Source organism: Cuculus canorus, chromosome 3 (assembly GCF_017976375.1).
Source record: "Cuculus canorus isolate bCucCan1 chromosome 3, bCucCan1.pri, whole genome shotgun sequence".
NCBI classification, from domain to species: Eukaryota; Metazoa; Chordata; class Aves; order Cuculiformes; family Cuculidae; genus Cuculus; species Cuculus canorus.
In genome coordinates, this window is record NC_071403.1 from 118,353,433 (window position 1) to 118,375,592 (window position 22,160).

The 22,160-nt window shown below is 41.6% G+C and overlaps 1 protein-coding gene across 2 annotated transcripts in view; it reads left to right on the top strand.

The window, feature by feature from the left end:
* Positions 1-22,160, top strand: part of KLHL29 (kelch like family member 29) — a 410,457-nt gene that overhangs the window by 153,751 nt on the left and 234,546 nt on the right. For both annotated transcript variants that reach the window (XM_054062520.1, XM_054062521.1), the window contains exon 3: positions 494-799. In XM_054062520.1, the coding sequence (XP_053918495.1) occupies positions 539-799 (261 nt within the window). In that variant the 5' untranslated portion in view covers positions 494-538. The remainder of the gene's footprint in view (positions 1-493; positions 800-22,160) is intronic.

The window sequence follows — 22,160 nt, forward strand, 5'->3', positions numbered from 1 at the left end:
ATGAGTAGATTTTGTAAATAGATTTTTTTCTCCCACTGATCTTTAGGATTAATATTTGCTTGCTCATCAGATGCAGAGAAGAGCAACAGAATGCATTTGAAGGCTACTGAGAGAAACTGCAAGACAGGGCTGTTGGAAACATTTTCCTGCTATCAGAAGATCTGACTGATGATTGTCTTATAGCTCAGCTTTTCATGATTTGTGTACTGTTGCTTGTTATGCTGCTGGAGACTTTGGGCAGGTGGTGTTTCTTCAGGTCTAAGGGACTGGTCTCCCTACTGCGTGCTTGTAGTTGTCCAAACTCTCTCATTTGTGTTCTAATTTAGCATTTACTACAACACCATTCTCTTCCTCCCGATGTTTAGCTGGGAAAAGGGGAGAAACAGTGCTCTTCTAAGGCAGTGGAAGGATGTCAGGGACCTGCCTTGATTATGGAGTACAGTCACTGTGCTGGGACCTTATTCCTAACACCTCTCTGGTTTTAATCTTGCAGGCAAGCTCTCAAGTTCCCTTTGAGAAGAAGCTGCCCTCCATCGAGATGTCACGGCACCACAGCCGGTTTGAAAGAGATTATCGGGCCGGGTGGGATCGCCGGGATTGGAGCGCCAACGGCAATCACGTCAGCAGCACCAACTGCAGCAGTGCCGTGAACACCAACAGCAACAACCGCCCGGGGCTGCTGCCGCTGCCCATTGTCCCCTCCCGGCTCCCCACCCCAGCCACCGCCGCCTGCACCACCGTCAACAGCGACGTGATCACGAGTCTGGTGGCCAACTCTTCTCCAGCTTCAACTACCAAAGTAAGAATTTAGCTTTTTTTTTCCCTGGGGTTGATGTGTTGAAGGGATGTTAGGGATGGAGCTCCATCTGTCCCCTTGCAAAATCTGTGTTTCCTCCAAGAGGAGAAAAAAAAAATTCCTATAGGCAGTCTGTGTCTTCTTTTTATTCTTGTGCGTGTTGTGCATACAACAGAATAGGTCTTTCTTGCTCCAAGACTGAGGGTTTCCACCCTCCTGAGAAACCCAAGCAGAGCAAACACTTCTTTCCTTTCAGCAGTGCCTGCATTTGAGCTTTCTATTAGTTTCCCTGGAATGTGTCATTCCCACTTTTGCTTTTTGGGAAGTTCTTCTCTGTGAACCAAGGCAGAGCTGTGGTTGACAACGAATGGATGTGGTTTTCATCTAGAGGGAGTGGGAAGTGACTGATGGGGATGATTTTGGCTGAGTGGTGATTTTTCTTCTCTTTAGTTTGTACTGTAAGGATCCTGAAGTCCTGATCTTAGGGCAGATAGGAGTCTAACAGTGGGACTGCTATAACCAGGCTCTCTCATTTGTGCAGAAATACATGCTAAGGAGTAAGAAAATGTTAACTGGTAAAGAACTGAAATCACTAGTAAACCACTGGGCTTTTTTTGTTCTGCTATTAAATTGGAGGGAAGAAGGTGACTTCTCCTTCATTTTTAAACATTTAGATCTTTTAAATCTGCGAAGTACAAGTTGTTATTCTAATAGAAAGTTGGAGTTTCTTTCTGCATGCAAATTTAGGTAGAACAGCTGGGGAATAGAAAACCCTGGCAAATTGTAAAGGTGACCACAGCATTAGCAAAGTGAGCCAGAAGCACTGCTGGTTTTCTTTTTATGATATTTAACATTTTCTTTCAACTTGCTTTCATTTTAATAATTGCGAGTGCCAAATACGGCAGACATAGACAGAAGGAAAGGAGACAATAAAGTTATTTAAAGTAAGCCAAGAGCAAGCTAAAATTTTACTGCAGTATCATTATTATATTGATTTTTTTTTTTCACACAGTAGAAAAACAAGGTCAGTGCTGCAGAAGGAAACATTAGGCCAAAGTTTACGGTGTGATTGGTTTTAAAAATATTCCATAGCATCTTCAAATTATTTTCATTTGAAAGAAGCCAATCGGATTCTGATCAAAACGTATTTAGAGTTCTCCAGATGCTATCCACAGATAGATGCATTTCAATCGCGCTTTGTCTAGAGAAGATTGAGGCAATTTTGGAGCCAGAGCAGTCATTTCATTTATCATGACCTTTGTTCCTGGGTCTGCATAGAGTCCAACGATTGTGTGGAACTGATCAGCCCTTTTCCCAGATGTTCAAAACCATTTTGAAGCATAGCAGTGCCAGTTAACCATGTGTTTATTGGAGGAGAGGAGGCAGGAACAGCAAGTAAAGAGCCTTTTGATCATATACTCAATGTGAACTGTCTTCTAAATTACCTTATTAGACAATTTTCTGATGACTTTCATTAGTAAGAATGTTTTGGCGTGAATAGATCAAAAGCAATAAATAGGGAAGAGTGGAGGTAACACGGGACACTTTTTATTCTGAGAACTGTTAATCAGCTGTGTAATCTCCCATAAAATAAATGTGTAAAAATGCATAGTCTTTGCACCAGTCTCTTCTGCTGAGAATCAGCTAAACAGCTCTAAAAATTCAAGACTGCATGTACTAAAGAGGAAGGAACTTTGAAAAAGCAGTGCAGTGAGTAGGATGAACAGAGATGTAAGGGTATGGTGCCTAGCAAGTTTCCAACTAATGATGTGGAACGGTGTCAGAAAGAAACATCAGGTGCTCATACATACTCATGTTCACCCTGCCTGACTGTCTCTCTCCTTCACACACAGCAGATCTAGACTTGTGGTTAGCGATGTTACCAGGCTGTGCCTTTCCCTTGTAGAATCCAGCTTGTGGTTAGGCATAAAAAATTAAATCTGTATAATGAGGAGATAGCGAGCAAGTCAGAAGAATAACGCAGTTGTTTGGTTTATTGTAAAAAGCAGGAATGTGCCGAGTTGCCTTGAGCTGCGGAGAGTTCACAGTCTACCCTCTGCGGCCTTTATGTGAGCATGTTTATGGGGTGTGAGCTCGTGGGGGGCTGCTGTCATCTGAAGCTGAATTTCTTAGTTTTGTGATCAGGAGCAGGATATTTGATTGCTTAGCTGCCCTGCTGCAGTCTGAGCCTTCCCCAACGTTACTGCAGATGTCAGTAACAAGGCAGTGCCCCACATTAGAGGTGACACGGCGAAAAAGGAAAGTATCATGGGGTTACAGAGCAAGAAGACTGAGAACTTGGTTCTCCCTGTCTCAGGGATATTGGTACGGCCAGCAATGTTCCTCCAGGCTGAGGACAGAAAGGACTCTGTGTCATCCAGTTACCAGTTTGGACTTTAGCTTATCTTCCTCGGCTGGTTTGAAGATCAGGTCAAAGCCAGGTTGGACGGGGCTTTGAGCAGCCTGATCTAGCGGAAAGTGTCCCTGCCCATGGCAGAGGCATTGGGACTAGGTGATCTTTAAGGTCCCTTCCAACCCAAACCATTCTGTGATTCTATGATTCTCTCTTAAAGCATAGAGGCCAATCGTCCATCTCCCTTCATTTTGTGTTCCCACTAATTTATTATCCTACCAGTTAAAGGTTTGTTTCAATTTTTTTTTTTATAAACCATTTAGTCTGTCTTCAAACTTTTGGGTTCCTCTGTTTTCCTGCTCTTTCCCAATTTTAGTAGCCTACAAATAGCTGTGTAACTTTTGCATCCACTCCCTTCTTCATTTACCTTTGAAAATATCAGTACCAAAACTATAGGCATCCTTTCAGCATCAGACTCACAATTCCCTTGCATGGCCGTAAAACTAATCCCTTCCTCTGTTCCCTTGTCTGAGCAGCTAATAATTGTTCCACATTTTTTCACCGAAGTGCTAAGTCAATAGTTATTAAAAATACATACACACACTGTCACCCCCGTTGCATGTTATCAAACAGAGCCATAATCTCTGTAAAGGCTGAGGTGAAGTCTGACAAGATGTGTCTTCTGGATACGTGTATTGGCAGACATTGGTCATATTTCTGTCCTTCACCTGCTAATTAACTGAATCCTTAAGTGAAAACTTCAATATGAGGGGAAAAAATCTTAATTTCTATCCAACACTTAGGACTGTGAAACTTGCTGTGTTGGTGAAAAGTCAGGGAATTCTTGGCTAAATGGTTTTAAGGACTTCCTAACTATCTAATCTGGCTCAGTCTTTTGGTCAATAAACCTTATCCTGGGCTGCTTCAAAAGAAGTGTGACCAGCAGGTTGAGGGAGATGGTTCTCCCCCTGTGCTCTTCTTGTCTTGTGACACCCCACCCGGACTACTGCATTCAGTTCTCAGGCACCCATCATAAGAAGGACGTGGACCTCTTAGACCAAGTTCAGAGGAGGGCCACAAAAATGAGCAGAGGGCTGGAACACCTCTTTGCACAGGCTGAGGTAGTTGGGGTTGTTCAGCCTGGAGATGAGAAGGCTTGAGGAGGACCTTATAGAAGCTCCCGGTACCTAAAGGGACCTACAAGAAAGCAGGATAGGGGCTTTTACAAGGGCAGGTAGTGATGGGACAAAGGGTAATGGCTTTAAACTGAAAGAAGTAAACTTAGATTAGATATAAGGAAGAAATTCTTCACTGTGAGGTTGGTGAGGCAGTGGAACTGGTTGCCCAGAGAAGTAATGGATGCCTCATCTGTGGAGGTGTTCAAGGCCTGGCTGGATGAAGCTTTGAGCAGCCTGACCTAACGGAAGGTGTTCCTGCCCATGGCAGAGAGTTGGGATGAAGTGATCTTTAAGGTTGTTTCCAACCCAAACCATTCTATGACTGTATTTTGTAAATGGAGGATTAAGGATTTCACCTGGGGTTATGTGATGTGAATGAAGGAAGCATCAGAAGGGAGAGAAAAAATTGATGAAACTATCTGTTGGAGAGGGCTGAAACTATCTTCAGAGGAAAGCTTAAGATCTATAACACCAACTATGAGGGGGGTTTAGTCTGTGCTTTTATGCTTCTGGAATTGCATTTTACATCTTTCTGTGGAGGACTTTACAAGGATTTTATTACTAATTATTAATGTGTGGGAGAACTCTAGAACTAATTATACTTTGCAGACCTTTGAAATTTATTCTCAAAGCGTACCTGTAGCCTTCATACCACAGATGCTTTGGTACAAATCACACTTAGTGTATCTGCCACAGTTAAGTGGTTACGGATGTTTGGTCTGAGTTATTTAACCAAAAAAGCTGTATTTTCTTGAGCACTGCTGTTGCCCAATTCCTTGGGGGCTGCCAGAAAATATCAGAAGAGCTATTTAAATCTCAACAGCCTGTAAGAAATAGTTCAATTGTACACTGCCAGTATACCAACAAGGAAACTGAGGCACTCAGAGGTAGTGATTATTGGTTTTTCTGTTTATTCTGTGCTGCTGTGAGAGAGTTCCAGCTCTTTTACTCAGTTTGGCTTTTGTTGCTCTGGTGCTGTATCCAAAGCATCAGGCACCTAAAGTCAGCGTAGTTTGAAGGAATGAGTCTTTCAGTAGAGATAACTTCTTCAACTCTTTGAATACCTGAGGTGTTTGATAGGAGAGTGCAATTCCTGCCATTAAACTGCTGCATTTGGATCAATTTGTCATACTCTGAGCCCAGTCGTGTATGATGATTGAGCTCAGCTTCGGGGTTGTCTGTGTGGGGTGGGGGGTTGGATTTTTTTCCTTGTACTGAAACTACTTCTTGATAGGAGAAAGAAATCCATATAAGACCACAACACTGCTTAAGATATTGGCAACAAAACAGTCTAAAATTCATTTAAGGATGCTTCACACCATCCCCAGCTATGTTTTCTGTTCATCTCAGCAGCACCTTCATTCTTTGTTGCTTTTCCGAATTACTTTGCGAGCTACTTGTACAATTTTCTCCATCAAAGCTCCTGTATCACAGCTTCAATTTAGAAGTGTTGTCATGGGCTGTAATTTGAAATTTTATTACCAAGAGATTTTTTTTGGTTATAGAACATTTACTTTTATCATCTCTATATTATTTTTAAATGCCTGAAAAGATTGATACATCAACAGAATCTGTGCAACACCAGCGAGATCTAATTCTTTTTCCAACCTTAATTTTCAAAACCCTTTGCTTGGAACATAAATTGATTCTTAAGCCCCTACACCCTTAATGATTTGTTATTCTCAAGGTTAAACCTATGACAAATTTTATAAAAACACCAGTCTTCAGTTTTGATAAGATTTTTTTCTAGTTGAGCTCAGGGATAACTGTACAGGTTTAAGGCTTTAAATAGCATAACTGAGATGTGATCCCGGCCTCCTATACAGTACTCCTATAGCATTTAAGACGTGTGTGTGTGTGTTGTCGCTACTGTAGTTTTTATCCCACTGTGGTTAGCCACAGTTATGATGTGGGAGAGAACACAGAGATGATAAAGCGTTTGTTAACCTCTCTGGAAAGTCAGGCAAAGATTGCACGGGAAAAAATCACCCCCACTGTCTTTGTCTCCGTGCATCACTGCAAGTAAATAGCATCAAAAAAAACACGTGAGGAGGGAAGAAAAATCTTACATTAAAGGAAAAGCAAGTCAGTATGGCTGAGGAATGCATGGTAAAAAACAATAGAGTAAAACGGCACACAGGTAAAACATATGTTTCCTTCCTTTACAGTCCAAAAAGACGTAATTCCCTCTCCAGCAGTCTGTCATATGCAGATGATTTGCTGTACATTGCAGAATTTCTGTTGTCTGTTCTCTTTCTCTTGCTTCTGAGGTGATGATTTGCTAAGCTGGTTGTATGGCTTCCACAAATATTTAAAATATTGATTAAGCAGAGGAAAAATAAACATGAATTGTTTTTCAAGTTACGCCTTATGTTGTACATGACTAATTACTTACAACAATTTGCTCTGCAACGGTAACTGAAATTTATGTACTCTTTTTATTATAAAACATAAGAGGCTTGCATAAAGAGAGAGATTATAAATATTGGAATACAACAGTTGCTAGAAAAACAGTCAAAACATGCAGTGATGAAGTATATAGGATTTGCTCTTCTAGCTCCTCGATGCAAAGCTACTCTTCCACTCCCCTGAGGGTTTGTATTGATAGCTTGCATATTTTTGTCACCATTTCAGATTGTAGCATGTCAATTCTTTGATCTGGATGCGATGTAGCAGTCCAACTCAAGTGCAGTAATGGCAAAAGCCGTGTTAAAGATCCTCCTGATCCTTTTGGCAAATTACTGTGATGGTAAGAGAGGCTTCAGTGGTTGGATGTCAAAGAGTGCAACTGATTTTTTTTTTAAGGCGTATTTTATCTGTGCATTGATTTCTAAAGTAGAGTAATGTCTAGTTTCATTGGTGAGTGACATGCAGGCCTGTTCCCACCTATGCAGAGACTTTTGTTGAATATGACCCTCTAATTATGGCAGACTTACATGAATGTATAGGAAATCAGAGCAATGCCCGGAGTACATAACAGTGAGTGGTTTCTAAAAGAAGAAGAGGATGGGTTTTCCCTGGCACCCAAGACTCATTCTACTGATTCTCTAAGTTTGAAAGTTCAGTAAGCTTTGCACAGTTTACCTTTTGGGGTGACAGACCATTTTACTGGGATACAGCTTCCAGACTGCGCTTTCTGTGAAGAACTGGCAAGCAAGGAAAGAGAGCCAAAGTGGATGATGTTGGCGATGACGTGCCATCTCACCAGCCCAGCTAGGGTGAAACCAGCAGAGTGCACCACAAAAAAAAATATCATTACAGTCTCCTCCTGGTAGTCTCAAAAAGGTTTTGGGGGTTGCATTAGAGGAATGATCAGAGCTTGTACCAGAAATGAGAGGAGGAAACACAGAGATCTGATCGTTGACTCCCAAGAGACTTTCGTTCTTTTTGCATGTTAAAAAATTGACAAATTTCTGTAAATTGAACACAGGAATGACTTCTGCTGAAGTAAACGTAATAAGTTACTAGGAAAAAGTTATAAATTCTGGGAGGTAATCATGCCACCAAGGGAGAAAAGAGCGAAGTGAGATAAGTGTTGGGTACCAAAACTGACGTGTTGAAGGCCTCGAAGTAGCAGAACCAATTCTTTGCTTTGAATAAACTGGAGAGACGCCTTGGGCATTTTTCACGCTCCACTGCAGAAGGCTGTTCTTAATGATTTGTGGGCCTAGAGAGGGCTTACATTGTACTGATGATTTGTCACTTCCTCTTACTATCTTACTTTTGGTATTTATTCTCAGATACATTTTTACATATTTTTAATAGTGTAGAAGCTGGAACATACAAAATGTGGATTTAGTTTGTCTACTTTTGCAGATACTTTATTGGACCGATATTGGTCCGAAGGCCCTCACGTGCAAATTCATTTTCATAGTCATAAAAGACTGCTTGGATTTTTTGACTTGCAATGTGTTTATCATCTGTTGAAAGACTGAAGAGGTCTGGCCAGTTTCTAGGCCCAGTTCCATTTGAAGATGAAAGGCAGCATTTTAGAAGCACTAATTGACATAGCCAAGTACTTACAAGGTCACAAACATGACAGCTTTGGATAAAGAAAAAGAGTATTTCTAGGCTTTGGCACATTGATCAAAAAGTATCTTGACTTCCAAAAGGGATAAATATCAGTAATAACAGTAACCTAAACAAAATGTGTGTTGGCCGGGATTTAAGTGCTTGATTCTCTGAAACTATTTAGAGTTCTTTTTATTCTCAGATGTCTTTTTCATCATTATTTCATTTTCATGTGTGTTAGGTGCAGATTATCCATAAAAAATGCAGCAGAATATATGCTTTTGCCATTGAGGAGGCATGACTGTTTCATCAGAAAATTTGTCCCAGCCTCTTGTCAGGCTAAAAGAACCTACCAGAGAGATTCCTTGCCTATTCCCTGCCTTCTAGTGGAAGGTGTCCTTGCTTATGGCAGAGGGGTTGGAACTAGATGATCTCTAAGGTTCCTTCCACCCCTACCCATTCTATGATTCTATGATTTGATGTTGATTATTAGAGGTTTTTCTTTTCAAGGAGCAGTGCTCCTAAAGGAGGGCAGGTTATCTTGAGTTCTAGATGCATAAACTCCTAAGCTTGGTTGCTGTCATTTAGGAATCGATTGCTATTGTCACCATCAAACCTAGCTACAAAAAGAATTTTGCAAGGAATCACGTGGTGGTTTCCTATTATTTTTACTGTCGATGCCTAACTTTACCAGGTAGGTCTTAGAAAATATTTTCAAGAGAGCTGATCTTTCTTAAGCTGTAATTTCTGATTTTGATGTTGCATGAAGAAGGTAATGTCAGAGAAATCATTGAGGGAGGGGATGAGTAGATTAAGGTGCATGTTGGGCACAGATGAACCTCTATGCAGTTTGTAGAAGGCTGCAGGTGGTTGTGTCCATACCATAATTTTTGTTACAAGTGACAGGAAAACAGTGGTCATTTTTTAAATCACAATTTTAATGCATATCAGAAGGAAAGTAAGTTGCTTGCCAAACAGATATTTTCTTGATTGCATTGGTTTCCTCAGATTGCTGATTGATTTGCAGTTTTCCATTTAGAAGTTGCTTGCAAAATAAATGAAGCAAATGAATAAAAAAAACCAAGAAATAGAAATGAGACAAGCTTCACTTCTCCCCGTGATTCTGGTGGGCCTTGAGTTCCTGCTTGATATACCAATTTTCTCTCAAGCTGATAGAATAAAACCAAATTTGGCCCTGGGAGTGATAAAAAGTACATTCAACTCTGCTCTCTGGCTCCTTGTGCTGCTAAAGATTGCACCTGCAAATGCTGGACATGGGCTGATGTTCTCTGGGCATACTGGGAGGCTCTGATGTGCCAAAGCTGACACTCCAGATTGACATTAAAGCAGCACCGCTGCCCTGTCTTCAGTCCTGAAAATCCTCTTGAAAAAGTTATCCAGACCTTTAAGATCCTGTGACTTGACGGCATGAAATGTAGGCAGCCTGGGCTGTTGCAACAGGATTGCTCTGTCAATGCCGTGGAAAGTAATGCCAGGAGTCACGTTGCATCAGCGATGCTGAGCTGTGCTCCATCCCGTCGGAACAGTGCACACAAGGTGCAATATCTTCTGCGTAAATGGAAATACAGTGACTCATTATCTTGTGAGTGGGCAAAACACAAGCTTATTGTCAGCCTGCGAGAGTACGGGAAGGGAGGCCATGAAAGGAATTCCTCACACTTTTTCCTGCCTCCAGTTTTGCTCTCTGGAAGCAGCTCTAATGAAAATTTATAATCAGCTATTACTTCTCAAAGTACCCTGTAGGAAACAATAAAGTTTTAGGTACCCGAGTTATTTTGTTGGGTTTTCTCTTAGAATTCGAAACATTACTAAATGTCCAAGTGTTGATGAACTGCTGTAATGCTCTGTTCTTGGATGAAATGGGCATTTTTCAGCAAACAAAATCCGCATTTTACTTTGGCTTGGAGGAACCGACTATTCTGAATTCTTAGCCTTCCTTTTCTGTTTTCAGTTGTTCTCCGCTCCTGTCAAGCTGAAACGTGTGTGGTTGCTACCCACAAAAATTTAGCATCACCAAACTGGTTCGCTTTGGAAATCAAAGCTGGTAGGAGTTCTGCAGAGAAATATATGCTGTCTGTAAAGTGGTGTTTGTGTGTAAAGCGATATGCACCCACAGTATAAATAATGAATAATAACTGGTAATAAATTCTTCATATTATATCATTATTTCTTACTGTTTACAATCCCAGGTCTTTTATGGTAATCCCGAAACAAAGCACTGAGAAGTATGTGAATATTTACAACTGCTAAGTTGTTGCACAAACGTGTCAAGAAAGAGAAGCTTTTTTGGCTGTGTAATTTGAATGTTTAAGGTTATATACTGTTTATATTATAATATTATATATAATTAAAGTTATCCTTTTATCCCAAAGGAACATAAAGTGTTATGCAAAGTCTGTGCATTCAAAACCACTGAGGTACAGCAAGTGGAACGCTCCCGGAGAGTGATGCTGGGCATGATTTGACCACGTTGTGCCCTGCAAATCCATATTCTTTTTCAGAAGTGCCAATCTGCATATGAGGAGCTGTGTCGTACAAGACGCTGCAGAAGGATCCAGTAGTCCATCAATGGCAATGGCCACCTTCTGGTGGCACAGGAATTGCTCATCCAGTGTACAAGAGTCAAGCAGGCATGCCTGGAGGCCATCTTGCTTGAACATGGAAATCCTGAGCAAGCTCAAGTAAACAAAGGAGCTTTTTAGGAACAGGGAGAATCACAGAATGGTTGAGGTCGGAAGGGACCTTGGAGGTCATCTGGTCCAGCTCCCTCGCTCTGTCAGGGCTACCTAGAGCTGATTGCCCTGTGCAGGACCATGTCCAGATGGCTTTTCAGTATCTCCAGGGAGCGAGACTCCACAGCCTCTCTGGACCACCTCTGCTAGTCCTTATCAACCTTCAGTAAAATAGTGTTTCCTGGTTTTCACAGAATCATAGAATCATTTGGATTGGGAAAGACCTTTAGGATAATTGAGTCCAATTGTGAACCTAACACTGCGAAGTCCACCACTAAACCATTTTTCCTAGTATCCAATCTAAACCTCCTCTGGCAAAACTTGAGGCCATTTCCTCTCATCCTATCGCTTGTTACTTGTGAGAAGAGACCAACACCCACCTCGCTACAACCTCCTTTCAAGTAGCCCTAGAAAGCAATGAGGTCTCCCGTCAGCCTTCTTTTCTCCAGATGAAACAGCCCTCAGCCACTCCACGTAAGTCTTGTGCTCCAGACTTTTCACCAGCTTCATTGCTCTTCTCTGGAAACACTCCAGCAACTCAATGCCTTTCTTGTTCTGGGGCGCCTAGAACTGAACACATTATTTGAGGTGCAGCCTAACCAGTGCCAAGTACAGGGGCACAATCACTTTGCTGGTCCTGCTGGCCACACTATTTCTGATCCAAGCCAAGATGCTATTGGCCTTCCTGGCCACCTGGGCCACAGCTGGCTTACATTCAGCCGGCTGTCAACCAGTACTCCTAGGTCCTTTCCCACTGGGAAGCTTTGCAGCCACTTCCCGGGGCTTGGAGCATTGCATGGGGTTGTTGTGGCCCAAGTGCAGGACTTGGCACTTGACCTTCTTGAACCTCATACAATTGGCCTCAGCCCATCAACCCAGCTTGTCCAGATCCCTTTGTAGAGCATTCGCTCCCTCAAACAGATCAAGACTCCAACCTAACCATGTCGTCTGCAAACTTACTGAGGGAGCACTCAATCCAGATCATTGATAAAGATATTGAACAAAACCAGTCCCAATACCGAAACCACTTGTGGGAAAACCACTTGTGACCAGCTGCCAATTGACTTTATCTCCATTTACCACCATTCTGTGGGCCTGACCATCCAGCCAGTTTTTTTACCCACTAGAGAGTGTGCCTGTCCAGGCCATTTGCAGCCAATTTCTCCAGGAGAATGCTGTGGGAAACGGTGTCAAAGGCTTTTCTAAAGTTTAGGTAGACAACATCCATAGGCTTTCCCTCATCTAGTAAGTGGGTCCCCTTGTCATAGAAGGAGATCAGGTTAGTCAAGCAGGACCTGCCCGAGAAGGAGAAACTGAGAGCTGGATCTGTTCAACGTGGGGAAGGGAAGGCTCATTGCGAGTTTTATACCTATTTACACCTGTATAAGTGGGACAATACAAAGAAAAAAGCCAGATTCTTCTCAGAAGTGCCTTGAGAAAGGAGAAGCAGCAACGAGCATAAATTATAGCAAGATAAATTCTGATTACCTATAAGGAAAAAAAAAAGGGAAAATCTTAACGAGGCATCCAGAACGGGAGCAATGGCCCAGAACAGCTGCAGCATCTCCACAACTGGAAACACTGCAAGCTCAGCTGGACATAACCAGGAGAACAATGATCTAACATCAAATTTTGCTTATTCTGGGGAGGAGTGGACCAAGTGACCTGAAGAGGTCTTTTCCAACCAAAAACATTCTGTGATATAATCCTGACATCATCCTAGAATTGAATTACTGCTTAAAGATACTTCACAAGGCAGAGATGTTGACATTTTGCTTTAGAACAATACCCAGAATCCTCATCGGCCAGTAAATACTAGAACTTTGGATTTATTTTAGGTCTTCTGAGCCTAACTCCTATCTTGGCATAGTCATCAGATTTTTGTTTTTGAACAGCTTGTTTCCTTTAGAATTTCTGCCTCATGCTGGGCTGGAGTAAGACTGAATAATTTATCTTCCTTTTCCTCAAAAGCTGAGCAATAGTTATACCCCACGTGGATTTGAGACATTATTATCTTTCTAAGCTTCCATTAATTATCTTTATCGTCCCTGCTTTTAAAGGTCTAACATTTATCTTTGCAAGGTTCTTCGAGCTGGATTATAAAGGAAAATTTGAATGTGTTAATTCCATTCTTGCTCATGAAGTTTTAAACTTCATTTCATAAACATTATTTTCCACTGCTCACAATAATGCTTCTGATAGTTTTCCTGTGACCAAAGTGTCTGATGTGTAGAATTGATGACTTTTCAGGTCATCGTGCGCATGCATATTTATCTCAGATGTGCTGCTTTGATTAGGAAATGCACGTGTATTCGGGTTTTGAACATATGGATCACATTCCTTTTTTTTTGCCACATACAATAGCTGCCATTCACCTTGTTTTCTCTGCCTGCTTAGAAATCTGAACTGCTTTACAGTAACTAACGTATAGCTCTGGAGCAGAGCAGGATAATGCTATTTCAAGTTTTTTTTAGAGGTCACCTAAGCTACAGATTGTACAGCTGTTTCAAGTCTTCCAATAGATTCATCTTCATTTCCATCTTGGTGTTATGTAGATGACTCCTGGGTTCTCCGAGTTACCGTTGTTCCCATCGCTGGTTGCTTTGTAAAGGGGCAGCGTCAGTGCTTTATAAAGACTGGAACGTGTTCTTTGATGCAGTGAATTGAGTGGAGTGAGAGAAGATCCTTTTAAAATAATGAGAAGTAAAAGAGCAGAGCAAGGCACCTATGTATTCATCCAGACAAACCCAAACTGATCACTTCACTTTGTGTTCCTCTTCTGTTCCCTGTGAGCCACATTGCTCCTCAGGTTGTGCTGGGTGGTTGTCCCATACAATCGTTCAGTGAAGTCTGCGGTGGAGAAGAGGCTGAAGGCTGGGTTTGCTCAGCCTGGAGAAGAGAAGGCTGAGTGAGGAGGCAATTGTTCTCTTCAGCTCTCCAGTGGGTGCTTTTGAAGAAGACACTGCCAGAGCGTTCTCAGGGTGAACAATGGAAAGACAACAGGCAGTACACACAAAAGTCAGCAAAGGAAATCCATGTCAGAAAGAAAAAAATGCTCACACTACAAGCGGCCAAACACTGGTGCAGGTGCCCAAAGGTGTTGTTGGATACTCTGAAGTTATCCAAAATCAAGTGGACAAAGCCCCAAGCAATCCAGTGCAGTGTTAGCCTGCCCTGAGCAGGAGATATGCCCGGTGGCTTTCTATATCCACTTCCAGCAAGACCAGTCTGGTTGGTTTTGGGTAGGGAAAGCCTGTGGAGAGGAATCTTTGAAAAAAAGTCAGTCTAGACTCTCTTAAAAGGTTTCTTTCAGAGAGCAGAGAGTTGGCACCTGCCACTCAGAGATCGTTGTGGAAGTTACCTTGACCTGGGCAATAAGTCTGCAAAGCCAGTCTTGCTTATCTAGCCTTGTGAACTGCTAGCAATGAAGCAGATTTGCTCTGCAGCAAAGTCTTTTGGGGTTATTCTTTTGATATGGAGCAAAGATGGTTCAAAACCGGAGAGAAAGAAGGCAAATGCAGCAGTGGTTGAGCAGAAAAGTCTTTTTGCATCCAATTCTTTGAACTAAGAGATCGAACAAAACATAATGCTGCAAAGTTTGTGGCCCAATCCAAGCTTTCATTCATGTATGTATTTGCTTTTCTACTTCACTCTCAACGTCTTTGTCCTTCTCCCCCATTTTCCATCAGACACTTGATTTAAACTCTTCTGACACTTCCTACAGTGAATCTGCCTGTACTGGAAATGCCATAGGTTGCTGGAAACTACTACTGAATCATTGGTAAGAAATGAAAAACACTCAACGTTTACCGCAACTGTTTTGACCTTCTGTTGTTTTGGCAGATAGAACACCTCTGTGAAAATAAGGCTGTCTGGAAAATAAAACTGAAGAAAAAAAAACCAACCAGAATAATAAGGAAGAAAATCATGAAAATGCATAGAGATGATAAATTTGGTCAGATACTCTTATTTCTTTTTTTGTGTCTGTTTTCCAGCCAGCTCTGCTCACAATACAACTGCATTTGGCTAGGTCTACGCTAGCAGATTAAGCAGTGCCAGGGCACAGCCCCAAGAGCTGGAACTTGACCATCTATACCATTAAATTGTTAGCACAGGCTTTGCCTTGCATTTGGCCAGGGCCAGCTAGAGCTGTCATAAACAATTCCTAGGCATGGCTTGGGGATTAGCAAGGGCCAGCAGCTGTTCCCGGTCGGCAGTTTGGATATAGCCACCTTGTTTTGGACAGTAAAAGTATATAATCCTGTGAATATGGCCAGGCCGTACCATTTGGCCTCAGAGCCGTATAACAGGTCCTGGCCCTGTTTATTTTTTTCTAGCTACTGGGATGATTTTGTGTTTGAGACAAGAGTAACTGGTTTTACTTGACTCTACAATTGCATACTTGACTGAGTTGTATCTGAACAATAAGGAGCGTGAGCGTAGCTCCACTTTGTCTGTTCTTTACCCTGGTGTACCTGTGCAGTACGATGGTGCGGCCTGTCATTGTTGTAATTGTCACAGCAACTAAAATGGTTTGTGAACCTGGTTTCTCATTATGAATAGAAATACATAGTCTAAAGGACTCTAGAAGCATACGTTCTAGAGAGTTGTTGCAGCTGTTATTCGGAAATCATTAGTATGGTTTTGCACATGGGCCATCAATTCCTGGCAAATTCACTTCCTGTATCGGAATGAAGGATATTTTCTGCAGATGTTCCTGGTGCCAGGGAATAATCTTTATCTTTTCTATTGGATCTGGAAATAAGAGCTTGTGTTATATATCAGATGGATGTTGGCATACAGCTGGTATGAAAGATCATTTTAGCCATTAAGTTTTGAAGTAGAAACACCTCTCACTACCTACAGAATTGATTTTTCACTTAGTAGAATGTCTATTCTCTTCCTTTCTCAGCACAGCCCAGAGAAGAAAATAATACTGCTTTCTGCCAATATAGGCCCATTAAACTTGTGATAGTTGCCAGGACTGGGGAAATTCCAAGAGTATGGTTATATCCTTTTGTCCTGCCCTGTTTTCATCTGCATGTTTCCATTTCCAGCTGCCTGAGGTACAATTATCTATGCATCTTGTTTTTTTGGAGGTAAGCTAGGAATGCCTTTTATTAACAGAAGTTGCCTCGTTGCATGAGCGAAGAGCTCCAAACTGCCTTGGTGATGCGTCCTCTTAGCACTGCAAGAATGGACGCCTGAGGTTTTGCTTTACCTTCAGCATTTTAGTCATCATTTAAACTAAAATTAGTGTTCCCACAAATGGCTCCACAGGCCACATACCCTCTTACACATGCCATAGCCCATGCAAACAAAACTAAAACAGTTAATTTGTGTGTCTCCTTGTTGAGTGGATTTGGCCTTTATTTTCAGTCAGTGCTAACAGTTTTGGAGGCTTCTCAGATTCAGGTATTTTATCTGAATTATTTCTTGCAGGATCGTAGAATCATAGTATGGTTTGGGTTGGCTGGGACCTTGAAGATCATTTAGTTTCATCTCCCATGCCATGGGCAGAGACACCTTCCACTGTGTCAGGTTGCTCAAAGCCTCATCTGGCCTGGCTTTGAACGCCTCCAGGGATGAGGTGTCCACAGCTTCTCGGGGCAACCCATTCAGGGCCTCACCACCCTCACAGGAAAAAAATTCTTCCTAATATCTAATCTAAATCTCCCCTCTTTCATCTTAAAAAAAATTACTCCTCATCCTGTCACTGCACTCCTTCATAAGGAGCCCCTCTCCGGCTTTCCTGTAGCCCCCTTTGAGTACCTGAAGGCTGCTTTAAGATTTCCCTGGAGCCTTCTCTTCGCTAGGTTGAACACACCCAGCTCTCTCAGCCTGTCCTCTTATGGGAGGTTCTCCAGCCCCCTGATCATCTTCATGGGCTTCCTCTAGACTCACTTTAACAGACCCTTGTCCTTCTTGTGCTGAGAACTCCAGAACTGAAGTTGAGGTCTCACTGGTCCATTTATGATGGCACCTGGACAGAAATCCATGAGTATATTTTATATTTGTGATACTTTCCCTCAGAAGAGTCTACAGAAACAAAGCCTGGTGTGTCTCACTTGTGGTTTCCCTTCTTGAAGAGCTCTGATGACTAACTTTCTTCTCCCATCAACCATAAAATCTGCGAGATCTATCATACCTTTGTAGAGGAACAGCTTATGAGTCTATTTGAGGAACAGCTTAGGGGTTAATAGCGGGGTGTTGTGCCAGTCAGGTTCAGTCAAATGTAATGCTATTAGCACCAGGTAGTTGTTCAATGCTGTTGAAAATGAGCTTCTGTTACTCAGCCCTTTTCTCTTTGTGTTTCTGCTTCATTGTGTTTAGTGCCCTGGCTGTTCACTTTTCCTTTGGAGGTGAGCGTTCCTGGACAGAATAAAAGTACATAGATGGTGCGATGTGTAAATGTGCGTAGTGCTGCTGAAACCCTTTTACAAGAGTAAGACTGCTTGGAGAGAGAAAAAAAAGAAAGAAATGCGATTGTAGGAAGCAAATCTAAATAAGCTCCCATTCCACCTTTTTCAATTTACAGGAGGAAATATCTTTCTTCATATCATTTGACTTTTTGATTGTCAGAGCAAATTGAGTCAGTTGGAATGAACCGTGGTGATCAGAACGGGAGTCCTGAAAACCTCTGTTTAGCTGCTCTCTGGTCTCAGTGCAATTGGTTTGCTTAAATTTGCTGTAATAACCTTTTAAGAGACGTGTACCCATACTTCACTGAGGCGCCTGCTGTGTGCATTGTGATTATGTTATCTGTTGCCTCCCTGAATGTTTAACGTGATCAAAGTATTATGGGACATGGGTTGGGGGAAGTTTTTGTCTAGGTCCACGCCCCTGAAAAAAAACCCCAACAACTTGTATTTTGAAAATATAAACTTGCATTGCTTGTTATCTGTTACTCTCCATGTGTCTGTCCTTTTCTTCTCCCCCAACCCTTTCCTCTTTAAAGTATCTACTCGGTAAAGTATTGAACAAGCATGCTGAGTAGCTCTGATAATTAGGTAATTTGAATTCAGGGATGGATGTTAGATGTGAAGTCGTGGGTTGGAGGCTGGTTGTGTTGGAAGGCGATGCGTTCTGTCTCCGGGTAGGAGAGAGTTGAAATGCCCTTTAGATCAGCACCGCTCGCCGGCAAGCCAAGGGCACGGCGTTGAACATAAATGCGATTGCGTGGCCTTGTTCGCCCTCTTTCTCAGGGAAAGCAGCAGATGTTGACAGTGAATATAGTGAAGTGCAAATGGGTAAAATAATGCACTGAAGTGGTAGCTTAATGGAATTATTAATGGGATTTGTGTTCAAATAGTGAACAAGGATTGATTTTTATTAACATAGGTTTTACACATGTAAACTTAGGCAAAAGATTATGCCACACTTCATAGAGCATTCTGTATGCGCAGGGTTCTCCAAACTTCTTTAAATATTGCCCTTCTCCCTTTTATCTCACTGTGCTTCTCAGTGTGTAACACTCCATATAAATCTGTGTAATACACCCGGAGATTTAACTGAACAGCGAGGAAACCTTGAAATTAAAACTAAAGTAGTAGGTGTTCAGTGGGAGTTTGGTGTTTGCTTGTTCGTTCTCACCAGAATAAAAGGTGGGAACATGACGGATGGCTCAAAATGCTGAAGTGCAGCTCTCTGCAAGCTGCAGGGCCTCTGCTAGAAGTGGCTGTATACCTACAAGGTGGTGGTGGAGACGTCATAATTATGAGCTGACATTTAAAGAAATGTCAGAAGCATTCAAACAACCCCCCTGCTCGGCTTCCACCCATGTATCTTTTTGTGTCCCTGATCCTGCCATCTGTTATCCCAAGGACTCCAGTTTTGATTACGTTTTTGTTTGCTTTTCTGATAAATGTTTTGTTTATCCTCTGTGCCTGGCATGTGCTTCCAGAGATTGTTTGCGAGCCCCTTGCTCTCTTCATACGTGGATATCTCCTAAAGAACTATTTACCACCATGATGCTGGCAAAAACTAATCTTCTGGTTGTGGCTGGGCTGTGAGTATTTCTGAATACCTCTGTATTTAGGAGCAGACTTTCCCAAATACCTGTTTGGAGTGTGTGTACAGAAGCACATACGGTGTTGCTCAATGTCATTACCTGTTGTTCACTTATTTGGTTCTTGTGTTGTTTTCTTCACGTGTTGTTTTCTTGTCATTTTTGGATGCGAGCTCTGCAGGGCAGGGACCATACCATTCCTGATTTTGAGAAGTTCTTTGTTCCATTCGATGGATTTTTATTGCTACATGACTATTAAAAAGCAAAGAAAAATGCTATATTGCCTTTCTGTGCTGGTGCAGCGAGGTCTGTGTGAACTTTATTGGTGACCATTAAAAAAGAATTCTTCCAAAGCAGCTGCCATACTTTACTGGTATTAGTGATAATGTAAAAGCGTGTTTTATGCGTCTAATCTTAGTTAGGGCCGTAAAAGATGAGTACAGTCGTAGTAAGTGAGACAATGCATTCATACGGCTCGATCCAGTGCTTCAAGTAGATTTCCATTGCAGTACATGGTATGTGCACTTCCCTGGGTTGTACTGCCTGCAGGTTGGGGATTTCTTTCACCACATGTTGGATCTTTGTCTCTCAACCATCTGATAAAACATGAGGTATGTGCTTGCCTTGAAGCGCGCAAGTAGCCCCGTTGGCCTCAGGATGGCTGTTTTCATGGCTACTGTTTGGTATGTTTTTAATCATTCATAGAGTCATAGAATGACCTGAGTTTGAAGGGACCCAACATGGACCATTGAGTCTAACCCCGACTCCATCTGCGTTCAGGTGGATTGGGGCTTTCCTATGGAGAGCTATCCATGGCACGAAGCTCCTGGTGAGCAAAACAAAAGGAGCTGAAGTATGCTTGAGTCTGCATCGACCTTAAGAGATGTTTTCATTAGGGAGAATGAGTTCTTCAGACACACATCAGTATCTGGAGGCATACACAAGAGGGACAGAACTCAGGTCATGTCTAATCATTTTGCAGTATCTGGCCTAAATTGCCAAGTAATTTCCAGCTGGACAGAAGAGGGAAAGCCCACTGAGCAAACCTTGGCTTGCTTCTTGGAAGCTGTAGTTAGACATTTACCAAAATGTTAGACACAACCAGAAATGTGCATGTGAATTATGGCTGGTGCTTCCATAGAGTCAGGGGGATGCAAGGTCAAGGTCAGATGCACAGTGTGGTAGCAAGACTGATCTCTGATGGCTGTTAGTGCTTTCTATTTCTGGAAAATATGCTGACCATGTGATTTTTTTTTTATTGTAGAGTCACGTTAGTCCTGGGGTAGGAAATATTGGGTACAATATATTGTACCCATAATTCATATTAATGAAAATTCAATAATGGCAACCTGTCATCCACAGAGATTAGAAATGAGTCCAAATGTTGTGCTATAAAAACATTAAAAAGGCATTATGAATTAGAATCTATTGCACCATGTTTTGCTTGTTATAAATAACGGAGGGAAAAACTAGTCCTTGGAAGTTTTTGGATTGTCCATTTTGAGAGAAGCCAGCAATTACTTTCTAGAGCTGACTGTGCACCATTGATCTGACTTATGGATTTCATAAATGCAGTGGTCTGCTAATTTAATAAACTTGCTCAATCTGTTTTTAAACAGAGTACAGAACTTTGAAAAATGATTTCCTTTCAAACTAAAATTAACTCTTATGGCTTTTAAACACTAGACTGTGATATTTGCTTCCAGTTTTTCATTAAAACACCTTCTGGTTTCACATTTTTCCTGGGATGGGTAGATGCTTGCGGCTCATGTTTTATTATATTAAATACTCATATTTCACTTATGCAAATTTGGCATTGAGTTATAAATGGGAGTTCTTAGGCAAACCTTTATTTGGTCCTACATTGTCAATACAGTTTACAGCTGCCTACAAAGTTTGCCACTGCCAAAAGTTTAGATATAATAGTTTGGTAAACTAGGACTTGTTGTAGACTTGGCAGAATATTGACACACTAGATGTATCATCTTGTCTAAGTAGTTTGTAGGTGACCCTCCCCATTTTTGGGGGGAGAACTCACATTGTTTTTAATAAATTTGCAGCAAGCTGAGTAAAGGGAGAATTCCTTCTCAAATTAATGTGTACTCTCAAGCATGAGATGGGATTATTTCTGTTTCTAGTCTGTTTTAGCTGTTGTAATCGCAGTAAATCATAAAACAGTTAATGGTGGTTTTGAAATCTGGCTGCTTTTGCCAGTTTAAAGCCTACCTCTTGGACTTTAGTTGTAAAGAGGTCAAGTACTGTGATGGCAAATTCTACCAACTTCGAGAACTTCAAGATTTGGTGATATAATCTCCATTGATGCCCAGAAAATCTTGTAATCTGAATTATTTCTCCCTCCCTCTGAAAACATATCTACCCTGTTGGAGCATATAACTAGGGGCCAAAGTCTTGCACATTAAACAAATTCTGAACTTCATACGGTACAGATCCATCCTTCCTCCCCTACACTGATCTATGCAAAATGCATTGTATCGTGAATTAGCATTGACAGAGTAACTGAAGGATCTTTGGTCAGATGCCAGGTTTAATTCATTTGTTATCAAGACCAAGAAATGAATGTGACAGTGACAGTAATAATTATCTTCTTCTGTAAAGAAAAGCAATACAAGCTTACACATTTTGGTTAAAGGGAAGATAAGGAAGCGTAAGGCAATTATACCTATCATACACTTTTGACCTGTGTTTTTATTGGCCTTGACAAGCTCAGAAAGTATGATGGCACATCCTGGCTAAGGAACAGCTAAATTCAAATAAAATAACTTTCAGCTGCTACCGTGTTTGTACTGCAGACTGATAAATTGCTTTTTTTCAGAAATCAGCTCGGTTGCGTTTTTTAATAAAGTTAATGAGCTAGGACAGACAGTAGTGGGTTGCTGTCTGCTTAGTGTATTCTGGGTACAAAATGAAATTCCCTCAATCTTATTTAATATTACAAATTTGAGGTTTCAGAAAAAGAAAATGAAAAATCAATGGCATTTGCAACACAACACAATATTGGTCAGGAGGATTCGGGGAAACTCGCTAGTGACTGACCTTGAGG